Consider the following 17,005-nt stretch of genomic DNA (forward strand, 5'->3'; position numbering starts at 1 on the left):
AGTAAGTTAAGTGCGATAGTTATGAAGAGAGGTTGTTGTAGGTTGGTGAACTTAAGGCTAAACGGCTCACCGTTGACCGGTTAACCACGCCACACCCCTTTTTCTTTGTCAATTCGTCCGAGCATAACTCGGTAGGAAAACATCACCAAATATACCAATGGCGATTTAAATGATACCCCCCGAAGCCCGTGGAAGATACGAAAATATCTGGCCTCTGGAAATGACATGAAGGATTTTAAGCGCCGAAGCTCGGCCGGTCATGTTCGGCCGGGCTTTTAGCTTGCTAGCCTCGTGCGAGCTTGTATCTCGGGGCCGTATTGAATGTCGCGCCCGAGAGATATAGATGCCCCGACGGGTATTTGATATCTCGCAAATTGCAAGATGGCCCTCTCTAGCTATTTACATAACTGTGTTCTCCCCTTCTCCCTAACCTCAGCATCAAATCCCACGAGTCATGGAAAATGGAGCGATCGAATTCTACGTCAAGGGTTCCCGTCTCGTCTTCGGCTGATTTACACTCATATCCAACAAAAGATCTCTGCCGTCGGCCATCGATGGACATATCAGGAAACTCCGTCGCCTAAGAACGTCGTGGTGCTCGGAGGCTCATACGCTGGTGTCCATCTTGCGCAAAGGTTGACGGAATCACTACCAACAGGCTACCGCGCAGTCTTGATCGAGAGAAATTCCCATTTCAATCACTTATTTGTGTTTCCCCGGTGCGGTGTGGCATCTGGCCTAGAACAGTCTGCCTTCATTCCCTATGATGGTGTCGCCAAGTCTGCTCCCCCGGGTATATTTAAACATATACATGACTCGGCAACAAGCATAACAGATAGTCAAGTTACTCTTGCTTCCGGAGAGAAAATTGACTACGAATACCTTGCGATTGCTACCGGATCATGGCAGCCGTCTCCAGCAAAGCTCGCGTCAACGGAGAAAGCAGGCGCTTGTAAGGAAATGCATGCATCTCAGGAACGTATTCAACTCGCAGACCGCATTGCAGTAGTTGGAGGAGGCCCTGTCGGTGTACAGGTTGCAACTGACATCAAGAGCTTCTTTCCTCAGAAAGATGTGACATTGATTCATTCTCGGAAACAGCTGCTACCTAACTTTGGTCCCCGGCTACACGAGCATGTGATGAAGACGCTTAAGCAGTTGGATGTTAATTTGATCCTTGGTGAGCGACCTCAGACTGTGGCTGAGAATGTTGCGGTGATGGCCAAGGGCAAGACGCAAGAGGCTCTAAGTTTTGCGGACGGACGTAAGGAGGCATTTGATCTCGTGGTAAGCAATCTTCCCGCCATCATCTAGCCCCCTTTCCTTTCCCCCGTCCTATTTTAAATATGTCTTATATAAAGTTGCAGAAGCTCATACTTAAAACAGATCCGTTGCACCGGCCAGCGACCTAACTCTAGCATACTTGCCAACTTATTCCCCTCTGCCATCTGCGGACAAAGCGGGCAGATTCTGGTCCATCCCACCCTTCAGATCAACAATGGTGATAATATGCCAAATCCTAATATCTTCGCCCTGGGAGATGTGGCCAAGACTACCGGTCCACGAATGGAGAGGACGGCACGGTCACAGGCAGAAATTGTAGCCGCAAACATTGTGTCCCTGATTATGGGGCATACTCCATTGGAGACCTACCGTGTCACAGAAGCGCATGGCGTCATCAAGCTGACGCTAGGAAAGGTACGGCTTATTAGTATATTATAAAACAATCTTTACACCTTGCTAACCATCTTTTTAATAGCACGATTGGGCTATGTACTATAGGGAGGACAGTGGTCGCGAATTGATGGTTAGTGGAGCGGCGAAAGGTGATAATATTGATGTTGCTCCAGTTTGGCAGGCTATGGGAGCAAAATACCCTCCCAATCCCTCCTGATGGCTCCCTAACACCCGCCTTGAAATCTACTTCAAATGACAAAAGATGTAATAATAATAATACTATGGCGAACTCATAATAATTCTAGAAAGGGGGAGTTAATGTGGGACAGTGCTTAAAATAGAGTTTGATATCTTCCTAAGCTACCCGCAATAGTCTATTTTTACTCAATATGAGCAACGGCTTTTCTTCGCTACAGTGATTTATCAAGAGCACAGTTAAAATATGGACGAGGATAAGGAGAGAACTGATTATGAATTACGAAATGATACTACAGAGTACGAAGTGATACTACGGAGGATATCTGCCGTTATTGACTTAGGGTTGCTTAAAAGGATTGTTAACTGAATGACGAAAGAATGAGACACGGACGGGTTCGACGGAGCACAGCCATACACCATCATTGAATGCGACGTTCCTCCAAATGGAGTGACAAAGGAGCCATTAGATATGACAGGTTTGAATTAGTGGTACGACTTTTCACTTGGTTGCTAGGATATATTACGCGATGTACATACCCGGAACGCCGCGGGAGGTTGACATCCAGTACCCGAGTTAAGCGTATCAAGAAACAAAACTTATCCAAGCTCTTATTTCGGGATTCAAGCCACGATGAGAATGACGATTTGCGGCTCCCATCCTGTGTCGAAAGGCGATACAGGATCTGGAAGTAGTATGCCTTCATCCGTATCTCCGCCTTGCATCTACTGGCGCAGGGCAATGGGTTTTGAGACACAATGAGCTGAGATGGCTTCGACGGTGACCGCTAAGTCGCAGCGTGAGGCTGATTGCTGGTCGCTGCTGGGCAAAAGGCGGACACCAGGCAGCTGAATTATGGAGTACGATCCCCCTTGTTAGATCCTGGAGGTCGCAGCGATTACCCGAATTAGTCGATATCAGAAGCGAGGACAATCTTCCTCTTGGGGCCCTGTGGTTACATCGTATTCAAGTTGCGGTACTCGGGCCGCTGCGTTACCAGATGGATTGTTGAGATGGATCGAGAGCCTAATTGGCAGCCTCGCGTGATTTAAGCATAGATACATAGCCTCACATCTCTAGGAAGTATATTTCCTGCATATCGAATCATTACTCCAAAACGACCTGTTGGATACCGATGCTCTGCGTGGCTGTCGTCCAGGTGACGTTTTATGCCCGAATTCTCGACTACAGCTTCCCTTTGATATTCAGACTTTCGTTTACACGGTGGCATAGGATATGATGATATACGCCTCATTTTATGGCACGCTATGGTCAACGCTTAACTATATGTTTATGAGAACGATGGTAGAAAATTGAGTCACAGGACATGAGATGAGATAGGTCAAGCGAGTGGTGTATTTTTTGCTAGGTTAGGCTAAGACATACTTAAGCCGCTATTCAATAGAAACATAACGATGGACTTCAACTTCGTATCGTCTTGGACTGCTACGCCTATGGGTGGTTAACATGTGTATGGCTGATTGGTACCATACCCATTCACGTGTTGGCGAGGTTGGGTAGAAGTGAGCCCGACAAGACGAGGTTGACTATTATCGGTGAACCATGGAGATGAAGCGGGGGCTTCAAGAAATTACTGAAAGGATTGTTGGTTGACGATCGCTAGATCGTGCTAGTAAAATCACTAAGAGATGTCAGCCTGTGGTCTAGAGTGTGGTGGTTAAAGTCCACGGATGGGAGCACTGGGACATACATTTAGAAATAATTAAACGAGTGTCCGTAACGACGGTATCAAGCGCCAGTCTGTTTATGGCAGCTGGCCGGGGTAAACCTGTCTAGTTTAGGCATATTGGTATGCCCTCAATACTGCAGCAGTGGAATGTCCATCTCTAGTACCCTTCATGATGTTAATTTTGTTCTGATTCCTGCTCGTTATCAAGCGGGAGGTCGATATCGATCACGATTGGGGCGTTGAATTTGCGCCCTCCTACGTGAGGATAATGAGTTGCCAGGATAGCAGCATTGATGAAGCAAGTTTCATTTCTTGCTGGATCCATGGGTCCTTCATTTGCCAGTCTGGGGTATGTCCTGCCAGTCAAATCAATGCGGGACATTTTCTTGCTCTCACGAGGGGGTAAGGTGCCAGTCGTCGTGCTGATTTCGCCAAAATCTCCAGCTTCGGTATTGTTGATATCCCATTTGACTCTTTCATACCCTCTAGCCTCATGAACATGGCCACAGATAGAGAGTCTGGGTCGAATTTTCCACAGAGTCTGGCGAAGGTACTCACACCCGATGTTGCCATGACGAGCAGTCAAGTCAAGATGACCTTTAGCTGGGGTATGGGTAACAACAACGTCTGCATCAGATGGGATATGGCTCCACCATTGACGTGCATCATCTGGCGAGTCGACAGAGTAACCAAAAGGTGCATTCCATCCAAGGATCCTGCGAGTGCTGGTGGGGTGTCGAGCTGAGCCAAACACCTTGAACATCGTCTTTGGCCCGTTCTTGCGCTTAAGGCGGATGGTCTTGGATGTATGGTCCAAGTAAGTTATCCCCTCGGCGGAGATAAGTTCAAGGCATGTATCGGAAGAAACGGCCGCCTTTCCATGGAAGAACTCCTTGTGATGCGAGTAGAACTCCTTATCCAACGGAGCATCATGATTGCCTTTTTTTTAACCCGTCATGTCAGCCAACTCCATGTCATTGTCATACGGACATGCGAGTAGCAGTGACACGTTACGGGCACCAAGAATGGTAAAGATAAAAAGGACGTCAACAAACCTGCAATAACGATTTTGACTTCAAAGTCTGCCTCTTTGATCCACTGAGCCGACTTGCGGAACTCCTCTACCGTTCCTTTGTTGGTGATATCTCCAGCATGAATCAGGACATCTCCCTTGGGCAGTCTGAACGCCGCCTCGCGTGTCCCGTACCCGTGGGTGTCGGATACGCAGACGAATCTTGTTTTAACCATTGTGGCTGGTGGATTGATCAACGAGACATTGATAGTATAGTAAAGTTGTTAGTTGATTGTATAAGGTGAAAGGATGTGGTATTCCAAGCGAACAACGGTAAAAGACAGTCTTTATATCTTTCTTCAACTTCCGTTTCAAAGTTGGATGCTGACTCTGTCCCGGCTATGAGTCATGTTTGAAATGAGGCTTGCATGAATCCTCCGCGCTTGGGTGACTCAGTCATCTCTCCCGTGGCCACTGAAGATGTCCCTGATAGCTTGTCTAGGGCACTGCCGCTGCCTGTGTATACGGGTCTTCCGTCAAGACAGGCTGTTTATCCAGCTATAGGCATGTGTAGTTAGGTAGATGTCGACGGAAGCAGCCAAGTAGAGCCACCACAACATCACCACCAGGCTTCTCTCCAGCCTCTCTCTCTCTCTCTCTCTTTAGCTCTCTTCTTCTCTCTTCCCTATTTTCCTCTCCTTTCTTTGTCTCCCTTGTCCATCTGTATCAAAGCAGAGTCATGTATAGTCGTAGGCTTGTGGTTTGTAGTTCTTCTAGGCTTTTCTGCTCGTCTTCGTCATCCTTGAAGTTGTTCACGTGACCTGCTCTTATTGGGCAACTTAGGGCTGGGACCCCGACTCCGCCCACAAAGAGTTTTTCGCTTAAGCATCGAAACGACAAGAAACTTGAACTTGGTGGTTTTGAGCGCTCATCAACGACATCAAATTCGACAAACTCTCCAACACAAGGTGTATTCCTCGAGCAGAGCTCCTCTTCTCCCTGGGATATTAGCCTCGTGAACCGGTGAACAGATCAGGATGTCCACCTTCGAGCCAGTGGTGCGTTCCCTCCCCCGTTGCGTGTGGCAGATGGACATTTCTTTTGGGGATATTTGATTCCATTTGATATTCCAACCCTGTAATTCCGGTCGCGGTTTTTACTGATTATGCGATTGTGTACAGGTCGTCATTGACGGCAAGGGACACCTCCTTGGTCGCCTCGCCAGTACCGTGGCCAAGCAACTTCTCAACGGACAGAAGATCGTCGTTGTTCGATGTGAAGCCCTCAACATCTCCGGCGAATTCTTCCGTGCCAAACGTATGCATACACCGCTCCCCAGCAGATATAGGAAGGAAGAAATGGCCGGAAAGAGGAAGAGAATGTAAAAATATGGGGAAGAATAAATACGGCCGAAGAGGACAAAAGGAATGATTATGCGAAAGGAAGGATGGGAGGGCTAATTCGACTTATCTCAATAGTGAAGTACCATGCCTACCTCAGAAAGATCACTCGCTTCAACCCAACTCGAGGAGGTAAGATCAAGCGCACCTATCCTGGCTGGAGAGCAAGACAGAAAGAAAGAGGAGAGAGGATATATAGATATGGAATGAGGGGAGAGGTTGGCTAAACCGGTGATTCTCTTAGGTCCCTTCCACTTCCGTGCTCCCTCGCGCATCTTTTACAAGACCGTCCGGGGCATGATCCCACACAAGACCGCCCGCGGTGCTGCCGCCATGGAGAGACTGAAGGTCTTTGAGGGTATCCCAGAGCCCTATGACAAGAAGAAGCGTGTCGTCGTTCCCCAAGCTCTCCGTATCCTCCGCCTCAAGCCTGGCCGCAAATACTGCACAGTCGGCCGACTAAGCCACGAGGTTGGCTGGAAGTACCAGGATGTTGTCGCCAGGTTCGTCAACTTCTCTCTTGTATACTTGTCACGCAGTGATATCAGCTTAATACTAACCTGTGCGTGTTTGTGCCTACAGATTGGAAGAGAGGAGAAAAGTCAAGGGTGCTGCATACCACGAGCGCAAGAAGGCTGCCCGGAGACAACTTCTCCAAGCCCAGAGAACCGCCAGTGTGGACAACAAGACCAAGGAGCAGTTGGCTCAGTACGGCTACTAGATACCTTCTCGGGGCTGATGTGGATGGGTTCAATCCAGGATGCACTGTGGGCAATTGACGAGCACTATGTTGTACACGGCGCGCCAGTTGATTTGTACATTTCCAGCTCACTCAAATACACCCCTTTTACGACTTCAGGGATAATTTGTGACGGAAGTGAAAAGACCTCTTTTTCTTTGCCCGCCCTTTCCTCTTCCTCCTAAAAACAAAAAGACCCTTTTTTCATTTTAATTTGTACACTTTGCGGCGTCCATCTGGGATTTGAGAAAAAGAGAGGCTACTTTTCAAATAGCTGCTGTTTCTTTTTTCTTCGTCTCTCCTGAGTTACTGCATCGCTCCAAGTTGCCCCTATAGCAGCCCAGAGAAAACGCCTTCAGACACGCAGCCGCGACTGGGGAAAATAAAGAAATTAAATATAAAGACCTTTTCCCTTACAGTTTTATCCATGTCTCTCTCCTACGACTAGGTAGTTATTAATATTGAACATCTTCTGTTCTCGGATCCAGCTCGGTATTAGTAGCTACTTATACTCCGTGCGAGCCGCTGGTCGGAAGTTCCTCGGCAATCGAGGCGGCTCGATCGAAGAAGAAACTCTCCCCTTGCGGCCCGGGGTAGCCTGTCTGAGAAGATCCAATAACACATTCATATGCAATACACAGGTATAAAAGGGCCATGGCTGCTGCTCCCTAGCTGCAAGGTTTCTTCTTCTCCTTCTCCTTCTCCTTCCTCTTTCTCTTTTTCCTCCTCTTCTCTCTCTCTCATTGTTCTCTTTCAGGTACTCCGTACTTTGACTTCCACCTAACTAGTTAGCCATGTCCGGCGCAAAGGCCCGACTTGAGAACATCTCAGCGCAACTCCAGCGCCAGCAGGCAGACACAGCTTCGCTCAGCAGAAACAGACACACCCTCTCGCCGACCTTCTTCCTGCCTCGCGCAGCGGAAATTGAGCCAGATGTACGTTGACAATCCCTTTATTCAGCTGGTTCTTTGTTGAACTTTAGGAGGGGGCCCGGCGGCAGCTAAAGACATAGTTTGCTCAATAGGCCGAAGCCATATACCATCTTACGACGAACAACAAGATTGTACGGAAGACATACCAGCAGTTCGCAGACAGAGCGCGAGGGCTTGCGTACTACATCAAGAAGCATGGATACAAGCGAGTGGGAATACTGGCTCCAAACACGCCTGGGTTTTTAGAGTCGATATTCGGCATCGCTGCAGCCGGCGCAGTCAACGTCGGTAAGCTCTCCCGAACACGCAGGAATGTTGAGAGAAATGTGATTTCTAACTGGGGGAGAACTATCTGGCTGCAGCTATCAATTACCGTCTGAAGGCAGAGGACATTGCGTACATCTTCACTCACGCCGACGTCGACTCCATCATTGTCGACAAGGAGTTTGTGCCTTTGCTGGACAAGTTCCGCAAGAGCAGTCAGCACATACCCTTGATAGTTGACACAGACACCGACGCGGACGAAGGGGAATTAAGCGGAGAGCTTGACGCGGCCGTTCTTGAGGGGCTGCAGTATGACGGACAGCAAGGAGGACTAGGATGGGGCGGCCTAGAGGCTCAGGCGGCAGACGAGGAGTCGCTAATCGCGCTTGCATACACCAGTGGAACGACAGCCAGGCCAAAGGGGGTGGAATATATCCATCGAGGATGTTATCTTGCTGCGCTTGGAAACATCGTCGAGTCGGGGTTGAACTTCCAGCAAGGACGATGTGGCTACCTGTGGATTCTGCCCATGTTCCATGCCATGGGTACGTTTTTTAACTATCCAGACACACTGTTTAAGTGGTTACTAGTTAATCAGTTCATATTCAAAAGTGCGCTGCTAACTGGAACAATATAGGATGGACGTTTCCCTGGTCCGTCACTGCGGTCAGGGGGACACACTACTGTCTTCGCAAGATCGACTACCCTGAGATCTGGCGGATGCTGAAGCAAGAGAACATCACTCACTTCAATGCTGCTCCTACGGTCAACACTCTGCTATGCGCCGCAAAGGAGGCAGAGAGACTGTCTCGGCCGGTCAGAGTTACTGTGGCTGCCAGTCCGCCAACCGCCCATCTCTTCGAGCAGATGACCAGCGTTAACCTTCACCCCGTTCATGTCTACGGTCTCACAGAAACATATGGCCCCATCACAAAGGGGTATCATATGCCGTCGTGGGATACGATCCCCCTCAAGGAGAAGTACAAGAGGATGGCAAGACAGGGACACGGCTTCCTGACCAGTCTGCCGGCCCGGGTAATCAAGACGGATGTTCCTGAAGGCACCATCGTCGACGTCAGCAAAGACGGCAAGGAGATTGGCGAGATCGTCTTCACCGGTAACATCTGTGCCAGAGGCTACTACAAGGACGTAGCAGCCACCGACAAGCTCTTTGCCGGCGGCGTTCTTCACTCCGGTGACTTGGCCGTGTGGCATCCAGACGGCGCCATCCAGATCCTAGACCGCGCAAAGGATATTATTATTAGTGGTGAGTTTTAAGCCTACCGCGAGAATATAGAGAGAGCTCTTCTAACGTTTAAAACAATGCATTCACAGGAGGAGAGAATATATCCTCTGTGGCCCTCGAAGCCATGCTGGCCACGCACCCAGACATCCTCGAAGCCGGCGTCGTAGCTGTCTCGGACGCCCACTGGGGAGAGAGACCCAAGGCCTACGTTACCATCCAGACCGGCAAGCAGGTCACTGGCCCTGAGATCATCGTCTGGGCCAAAAACTCCAGCGGAATCAGTCGATTCATGGTGCCGCGGGAGGTTGAGATCGTCCCGGAGCTACCGAAGACCAGCACCGGCAAGATCAAGAAGAATGTCCTGCGAGAATGGGCCAAGGGAGCTTCTCCTGCCCCGTAGATCTCTTTTCTTTTGCTTCTACCCTTTTTCATGCTTTCTTTCGATGTCATCTTGTGCCTTTTTTTGATATCTAGAAGTACTCCGTAGACTTGCTGGCGCTCTTTACCTAGACCTCAGCATCAAAATCCGCCATATTTAGACCTAACAACGGTCATCCGACTGAACGGCTTCTCTTCATCTCTCATCGTATCCTCCTTGTAACTATAGTCATCATCATCATCGTCGTCGCCATCTCGCCTCGGTCACTCTGCCACACGCGTGACAGGGACAAGCCTCCTTCAAACCTCGAACAACTTCTGCAACACGAACCGAATTTGCCTTCTTCTTCCTCTCACCAACGCCTTCACTGCGTTCTCCCAGACCAGGAAGCAGCCAGCTCTTCACTTCCTTTGGATTCACTGACTTCGGCCGCTGCTTCTCGTCGCTGACGTCTTTCTTTCTCGCTCTCTTCCTTTTTCCTGCTTATCAATCTCAGCCCCTCCTATAAAACCGGGTGGCTTGGCCTCTAGATGCGCCGTTGGAAACGAAGCTCACAAAACAGCCTGCATGAATATCACATAACCAACACAGCCAGCCTCTCTCTGACACAAACGACGACGAGAAGCCTGAAGACGTTAAGAGGCGTCCCCGTCGCCGCCGTCCTCGCCCTGCGCTCGCTGCTGCTCTTACCACCGAGAAACCCTCGTCACAGCCGCTCCTATCGCTTGACGCCTGTAGTTAAATAGACGCTGCAGAGGTTGGCCCGGCGCCTACTTCCCCATGACCACGATCGTGTGGGAATCACTTCGCCCTCGACTTCACGCCCTCAGCCCGTTTCATACTCAAAGACCGACGATAAAAGGAGACGAGTTGTGCTAGAAAGGCAGAGAATCTCACCTCACTTCGACGAGAATAAACTGCTTCACTTGGAAGCCATCGAGTGATAACTACTACATACAGCCAACAACCAACGGCAACAGCAACGACAACAAACAACCCTCACACTCTCACGAACCAGAGCTCATCCATCCTACAATATCTCGCGCCTTCCTGACTCCCGCTACCTGCCTGAGGAATACCGTTTTCTCTCGAAACAAACACTTTGACCGGCTCGTCTCGTTTCAGCTATCATCATGGCTTGCCGCTCGCGTCCTCGAGACTCGGGGGGCGACTCTTCCTCCTCTACTTCGCCAGAGAGAGCGATAGACGAAGATAACGACTTCTTCATGCTCGAGGCAAACGACTCACAGTCATCGATAGGCGTTGGGAACTTCCGAGATCTCCGCGTGGACTCCAGGCGCGGTCAAGATATGCCTCTGCCACCGATATACCGACTGCCTCCAGAGATACTCATCGCCATCTTTTCGAAGCTTTCATCTCCGATAGACCTCCTAAACTGCATGAAAGTCTCGTCGGCTTGGTCGATGAACTGCGTCGGCATACTATGGCATAGACCACTCTGCAATACATGGGATAACCTTCTCAGGATAGCACATGCCATTTCTGATGAAGAAAGCTATTTCCCATACTACGACCTTGTCAAACGCCTGAATCTCACTACCCTGAAGAGCAAAGTCAATGATGGAACTGTCTTTTCATTCGTCAAGTGCAAACGGATCGAGAGGCTGACTCTGACTGGCTGCAAGAATGTCACAGATAAGGGAATATCGGATCTAGTGGAGGGGAACAGACAGCTCCAGGCACTGGATGTCTCTGATCTCGATTCCCTGACTGATCATTCTTTGAACGTCGTTGCTGCCAACTGCTCCAGGCTACAGGGGCTGAACATCACCAACTGTGCTAACATTACGGATGACTCTCTGGTCAAGCTAGCACAAAACTGCCGCCAGCTCAAACGGGTATGCAAAAATATTCAAGTAATAGTTTCTTTTACCATATTAACATGGGCTGACCTTTTCTATTTTTAGCTGAAATTGAACGGGGTCGTTCAACTCACAGACCGATCTATCCTAGCATTCGCTAATAATTGCCCTTCCATGCTCGAGATTGATCTTCACGGCTGTCGACATATTACCAACGCCTCGGTAACCGCCCTTCTTTCTACACTGAGAAGCCTCCGAGAATTGCGTTTAGCACATTGTATCCAGATAAGCGATGAGGCTTTCCTTAGACTTCCCCCGAATTTGATCTTCGACTGCCTCCGCATTCTAGACCTCACCGCCTGTGAGAGAGTCAAAGATGACGCAGTCGAGAAAATCATTGATTCTGCACCAAGGCTGAGAAACCTCGTACTTGGAAAGTGCAAGTTCATCACGGATCGAGCCGTTTACGCTATCTGCCGATTAGGAAAGAATATTCACTATATTCACCTAGGCCATTGTTCTAATATCACCGACCAAGCCGTCACTCAAATGGTGAAATCCTGCAATCGAATCCGGTACATTGATTTGGCATGCTGCAATCGCCTCACTGACACAAGCGTTGAGCAACTGGCAACACTGCCAAAACTACGGAGGATAGGCCTAGTCAAATGCCAGGCTATCACTGATCGAAGCATACTTGCATTAGCAAAGCCCAGGTTCCCACAACATCCCCTGGTCAGCGGCCTCGAACGCGTACATCTGAGTTATTGTGTCAATTTAACTGTAGAGGTACGTATCTACAACTTTCACTCGAGGAAAACCTCATACTAATTGGTATCGAATTTCAGGGCATACACTCTCTTCTAAATTACTGCCGCCGACTGACTCACCTGAGTTTAACTGGCGTCCATGCATTTTTGAGAAATGACTTGACCAAGTTCTGTCGGGCTGCTCCCCCAGAATTCACCCCTCTTCAACGAGAGGTCTTCTGCGTTTTTAGCGGCGACGGAGTCGGGCAGCTGCGGGAATACCTTAACCACTCTGTTCTTCGAGAGCGATCTGGAACGGCAGTGACCATGTACGATGACGACGAATCTCCTGACGAAGTTGACAGCCAGCCATCCGTGGTATATGGCCTGTTAAATGCCGCGGCTGCCAATGAAGGGGATGATCACCCCATGACAGCGCCACAACACTAGAACCACACACGCGTTAAATGTCACGATATGCAAATATACGCTGCCACGATCCAGCGATTACCAACGCGCTATTTAGCTCGCATGCTATATTAAAGCAACTTACAATACCCAATTTACCGTTGATGCTACATCCATCGATTACAGTCTCTACTTTTCGGCATAGGTTTAGGCGCGCCAGGCGTTATCACGGGAATGAAAACGGTAAACACGATATCCGCCTGGGCGTTTTGACCTTTTCACCCTCGGAGTTGTAACCCAACCTGGAGAGGGCTGGTTTCCTTTTTTCATTTATATCCCCCATTACTGCGTCTTTCTTTCAACCCTTTTCCTTTATCAATACCATCCACTCCCTCAACTCTTCCTTTCCATTGTTGAATCTGTTTCATTAGCCTTTTCCCTACTGTTTCATCTGGTTTGCCCCTGGGGGGAAGGAACTGGTGCTTATTACCAGAAGGCATAGAGTTACGACTGCATAGCGACGAACGGTGGTCAGTGCTAGGAACTGCCCCGAGAATGAGGTTATGAGGCCGGTTTTCTTATCTTTACTTTGTTTTTTTTCCTCTCTCGTCGGTAGACAACGTTGTGCATGGGCTGATAATATATCTAACGCACCTACTTAGCTACCCATTGCAGAATAGAAATCCAACATTATTAATTTTCTTATAGGAAATTGCATACCAAGCGTAATAGAATTGTAGGTCCTTAATGACTGGTTGTAGATAATCTTTATATCATGGACTTTGTCTGAAACAAACGATCAATTATCACATCGAAACCGTGCTGAGAATACCGGAAAGCTCTGCTGAAACAGTTGCCAAAACACACAATGTAAAACATAGAATAACGTACTTGTTACAAAAATCGGAAAATAGGGCAAACATGGCTGCCGATTGTATAGCGTCCAGCAATACTATAGCTTGAATGAATAACTTCCCTCAACAAGGCCGTCCCTCAGCTTCGTGATCGCAACCCACCAAGGGGCAAATTTGCGAATCATATCTAACTCAGGTATGAGATTGAGATCGTTGTCATCACTCCACAAGCACATCACCCTGCCCGTGCGCTCAGCGCTCTTCTTAGTCCATTCCACATCAACTGTCCATGTGTTTTCCCAATTTCGACTCCAGAGTCGAACTTCAGAAACGCCTTTTGATCCGGTGTGGGGTATACGTTTATCAACAACAGAGCCATGTACATGGAAGTCGGAAATGGGGCTATCAAAGAGCAGTTTGCATGCTCTGGTATTTTTGCCAGAAACTTCGAAGCGCGTGGTTTTATCTTCTTTAGTTTGAGAGATGTTGTAGGTGACCCAGTCCTTGTACGGGCCATCTACTACTGTCGGCCTGAGCCCGGGCCAGGAGCATTTGGTTCTTCCTCCGTAGCCCTTGGAGGTGCATGAGATTTCCTCGTCATTTACGAATGGGATGGCGTGAACGATATCACGGATATATGGCTCTACGCCAACGAGAGATGCTTGGTTCTTCCCAGTTCCAAGGTCCATTTCCTGGACAAATGCAACTTTCAATCTGCTGTTGTGGGAGAATGGGAACGCCGTCAGGTTGTACACCAGGGTTCCGATGAGGACGAACAGCATGAATGTCGGGATATGATAGGTGAATCGGTGGATGAAAGGGAAAAGTGGGAGGAGGATGAGAACGGACAAGACGGCGATGCCGATGTATATGATGAACTGTGAACCACCATCGGCACCAATTTGGTATGTTGCAGATGTTAGGAAGAGTCCAAGTTGGCCAAGAAGAATGAGAACAATAGGTGCAACGAGAAGGAATTGCAATATCCAAGCCGACGACACGAGGTAGATACTCCATTTTTGTTCTAGTCGGTTATTTTTAGGGTGTAACAAGCTGCTTCCCTGGTTAGAAATATTGCTCTCCTGGCTGCCTCTAGCACTGGCATAATTAGCAAAGGTTGTTCTCTGCTGTCCCCGAAGGAGAGACGTGGATTCTGTGGGCTCCTCGTCCTCAACATCTTCTGGGTTAAAATCTCGTCCTGCCACACTACCGCTGGATGGAAGTTCATCCGCAGATGGTGCGAGAAGGTGGCTATCTGAACTGGGTGTTCGATCAGAAAGGCGGGACTGTCGACGGGCATAATCCTGGGTTGTTGACAGACCAAAAAGCTCCAAGTACGAGATCCATGTTGCAACAGATACTCCAGCAAAGTAGAATACAATGAAGTAGCTACTTGCTATGCCGTGCTGTCGCTGATAAACGGTGGCTATCACAAGGAAAACCCACAAAATGCCAAACATCCAAGAAAATGCATACGCTCTGTGTAGCGCAGATGGTCTGGCAAAGTCCGCAACGCAGGAAATAAACCATGCAAAGAACATGCAAGTGGACAGCATCATGCTCCAGACTGCATATGGACTGCTATATATAATGAAAGGATTGACCTTCATTATCAGGAATGCCAGAGCAACAGTTAGAGCAGTGCTAATACCAAGGATTAGGGGAAAGCGGAACATCCCTCTTAAGCCGTAGAGAGATACTTGTCCACCTGATTCTGACAAGTACGTATACATGGAGAACATGTACATTTTGTCAACTGCGAAGAGTGCAACAGACGTAAGAATGAGTAGAAGAGGAGCAACAACCAAGAGGGCTACTGAGAGTCCAAAGAGAGTATTAAGCTGGAAGACCGCAAGAGACGAGCCGAAGAAGTCGAACCAAACTCCCAAGGTGCCGACACCGTTGTTGAGCTTCCCGCCCTCTCCGCTATCACCGTCAAATTCATTTCCGGTGTAACTGACCAACCCTTCTGTGGTTGTAATAGCTGCGGAAAGCATGTGCCAGACAGAATCAATACTTGTATGTCTAGCATCATCTTGGTCGGTGTGATATCTGCTTCTGGGCTCCATAAATGCAACATCAAGTCCACGCATACCAAAGACGCCGTCAAAGACATGGTAATCGGTTTCACTGCGAATAAACCCCAATTTGAACGCGTCTCTCGCAAGCACTGTGCCGAAGGGATGTTGTGATTTTCCATAGAATCTTGTAATCTCTGTGTCTGTACTACGGAAAAGGACAGCACGGCCGCCTGCACCAGCACCTTCAAGATTCAAAAACGTATGCGTGAATTTTGACATTGGGTGTTGGCTGTATGCATACGCGCCATTAAGGAAATCTTCCTCCCCATTGTTAAACAGCAGCACCAAGCCCTTTCGAGGATAGTGTCCGGGAGTGGTGAAGTACTTGAGAAGCTGCAGTGTGGTAATCACGCCAACTCCGTTATCCGTCGCTCCGTATCCGGTAGAAACGCTGTCATAGTGTGCATTGACGAGCACGCCTCCTTTCCCGGACGGTTCACCATCTGGAGATTTCCACCACTCCCCCGGCTCATCTTCCGTGCCTCGAATATAGACCACGATATTTTTGCTTTCGAAATATACGCCAGTAATGGCTGTAGCAGCAACTCCAGCGCTAGAAAACGTTAGGTTGGTTTGGTTATCGTCGAAAACAAAGACTTCTGGGCCTCCTTGGGATTCTGAGCGAGCCGAGGTCGTTGCGGAGATAGCGCGGATACGCTTAAGGAGCCACTGGTGCACTTCATCGTTTGAGTGGCTGTTGTAAGGGTGATACTGCCTAGTCAGGTGTTGGAGATCGTGCCAGGCTTCCTCTAGATCCACGCCTGGAGGGCTTTGCTTTGGCGCGGGAGGAACAAGGTGATGGACAACGATGATTGGGATTATCAGGGCGAGGTACACCAACGACGTGAGTATTGTCACTGGCCAAGGTGTGAAGGCTATCGGGTTGAAACCGCGTCTCGAAGAAACCATGGTGACAGGCTAGGTGCAGGTATTCGCATGAACAGAGGCTAGCTTCCAACAGTCATTGGACAACAGTATACCTCCGCCCATTTCCAGCTCCGGCAAGGGAGTCAAGACGAAGTTCGTGAAGTCGAGGTTCACGATGTCTCAAAATTGAAGCTTGCGCGAGGGCGGGGATCGGCTTAGTCATCATATAGCTTCCCCGTAGGTTCGTGGTAGCTAGCTCCTTCTATTAGGCTTTTTGATGGAACAATCATAGTACAGCTACCCAGTTAATCTGTTGAATAGATACACGAGAGAGGAGAGAGAAATTAAGTATTGATGTGATATAATCTATGTACAGTTTCCATCAGGTAGACGGAGTGTATTGTCCATTCTATCTTCGTCGTAAGTCGTGCATGAAGCTGGAGATCTACCTTGCAGACAACGTGTGAGGCGTAACTGTACAAGGCTTTGCCTCGCCCATGTCACACAAAGGCGGCACTTTTGAGAGCAAGCGGCTATTACAAGGTACTGCCGCCTTGAATAGACATCCAGGTACTTTGTGCGTGGGGAGCACAAGAGGCCTCTGCTCAGCCACAAGCATCGGCCAGCTTCTGGTCCGCTTTATAGTTGAGCTGATATACACAACCTCGCATCCTTCAGGAGCTCGTCA

General features: G+C 48.9%; 6 protein-coding genes across 6 annotated transcripts; 4 read left to right on the top strand and 2 right to left on the bottom strand.

Moving 5' to 3' along the window:
• Nucleotides 1–381: 381 nt before the first annotated feature.
• On the top strand, nucleotides 382–1,894 carry MGYG_01132 (oxidoreductase; the record flags this gene model as incomplete). Its single annotated transcript, XM_003176998.1, has 3 exons — nucleotides 382–1,287; nucleotides 1,387–1,698; nucleotides 1,760–1,894. 3 exons carry the CDS (start codon nucleotides 382–384, stop codon nucleotides 1,892–1,894), a joined length of 1,353 nt encoding a protein of 450 aa, XP_003177046.1.
• Nucleotides 1,895–3,738: 1,844 nt separating this feature from the next.
• Nucleotides 3,739–4,811, bottom strand: MGYG_01133 (metallophosphoesterase domain-containing protein 1; the record flags this gene model as incomplete). Its single annotated transcript, XM_003176999.1, has 2 exons — nucleotides 3,739–4,502; nucleotides 4,619–4,811. 2 exons carry the CDS (start codon nucleotides 4,809–4,811, stop codon nucleotides 3,739–3,741), a joined length of 957 nt encoding a protein of 318 aa, XP_003177047.1.
• A 674-nt stretch (nucleotides 4,812–5,485) lies between these two features.
• On the top strand, nucleotides 5,486–6,696 carry MGYG_01134 (60S ribosomal protein L16; the record flags this gene model as incomplete). Its single annotated transcript, XM_003177000.1, has 5 exons — nucleotides 5,486–5,633; nucleotides 5,757–5,892; nucleotides 6,054–6,107; nucleotides 6,220–6,478; nucleotides 6,558–6,696. The coding sequence occupies exons 1-5, from the start codon at nucleotides 5,613–5,615 to the stop codon at nucleotides 6,694–6,696; spliced, it is 609 nt and encodes a 202-aa protein (XP_003177048.1). The 5' UTR covers nucleotides 5,486–5,612.
• An 812-nt stretch (nucleotides 6,697–7,508) lies between these two features.
• On the top strand, nucleotides 7,509–9,556 carry MGYG_01135 (luciferin 4-monooxygenase; the record flags this gene model as incomplete). Its single annotated transcript, XM_003177001.1, has 5 exons — nucleotides 7,509–7,649; nucleotides 7,739–7,934; nucleotides 8,009–8,455; nucleotides 8,548–9,177; nucleotides 9,246–9,556. The coding sequence occupies 5 exons, from the start codon at nucleotides 7,509–7,511 to the stop codon at nucleotides 9,554–9,556; spliced, it is 1,725 nt and encodes a 574-aa protein (XP_003177049.1).
• Nucleotides 9,557–10,668: 1,112 nt separating this feature from the next.
• MGYG_01136 (SCF E3 ubiquitin ligase complex F-box protein grrA) lies at nucleotides 10,669–12,557 on the top strand (the record flags this gene model as incomplete). The annotated part of the gene is made up of 3 exons (XM_003177002.1): nucleotides 10,669–11,394; nucleotides 11,464–12,147; nucleotides 12,207–12,557. The coding sequence occupies 3 exons, from the start codon at nucleotides 10,669–10,671 to the stop codon at nucleotides 12,555–12,557; spliced, it is 1,761 nt and encodes a 586-aa protein (XP_003177050.1).
• Nucleotides 12,558–13,467: 910 nt separating this feature from the next.
• MGYG_01137 (peptidase family M28 family protein) lies at nucleotides 13,468–16,359 on the bottom strand (the record flags this gene model as incomplete). The annotated part of the gene is made up of 1 exon (XM_003177003.1): nucleotides 13,468–16,359. The coding sequence occupies one exon, from the start codon at nucleotides 16,357–16,359 to the stop codon at nucleotides 13,468–13,470; it is 2,892 nt and encodes a 963-aa protein (XP_003177051.1).
• Between the last annotated feature and the right edge of the window lie 646 nt (nucleotides 16,360–17,005).

Source organism: Nannizzia gypsea, genomic scaffold, assembly GCF_000150975.2.
Source record: "Nannizzia gypsea CBS 118893 supercont1.1 genomic scaffold, whole genome shotgun sequence".
NCBI classification, from domain to species: domain Eukaryota; kingdom Fungi; phylum Ascomycota; class Eurotiomycetes; order Onygenales; family Arthrodermataceae; genus Nannizzia; species Nannizzia gypsea.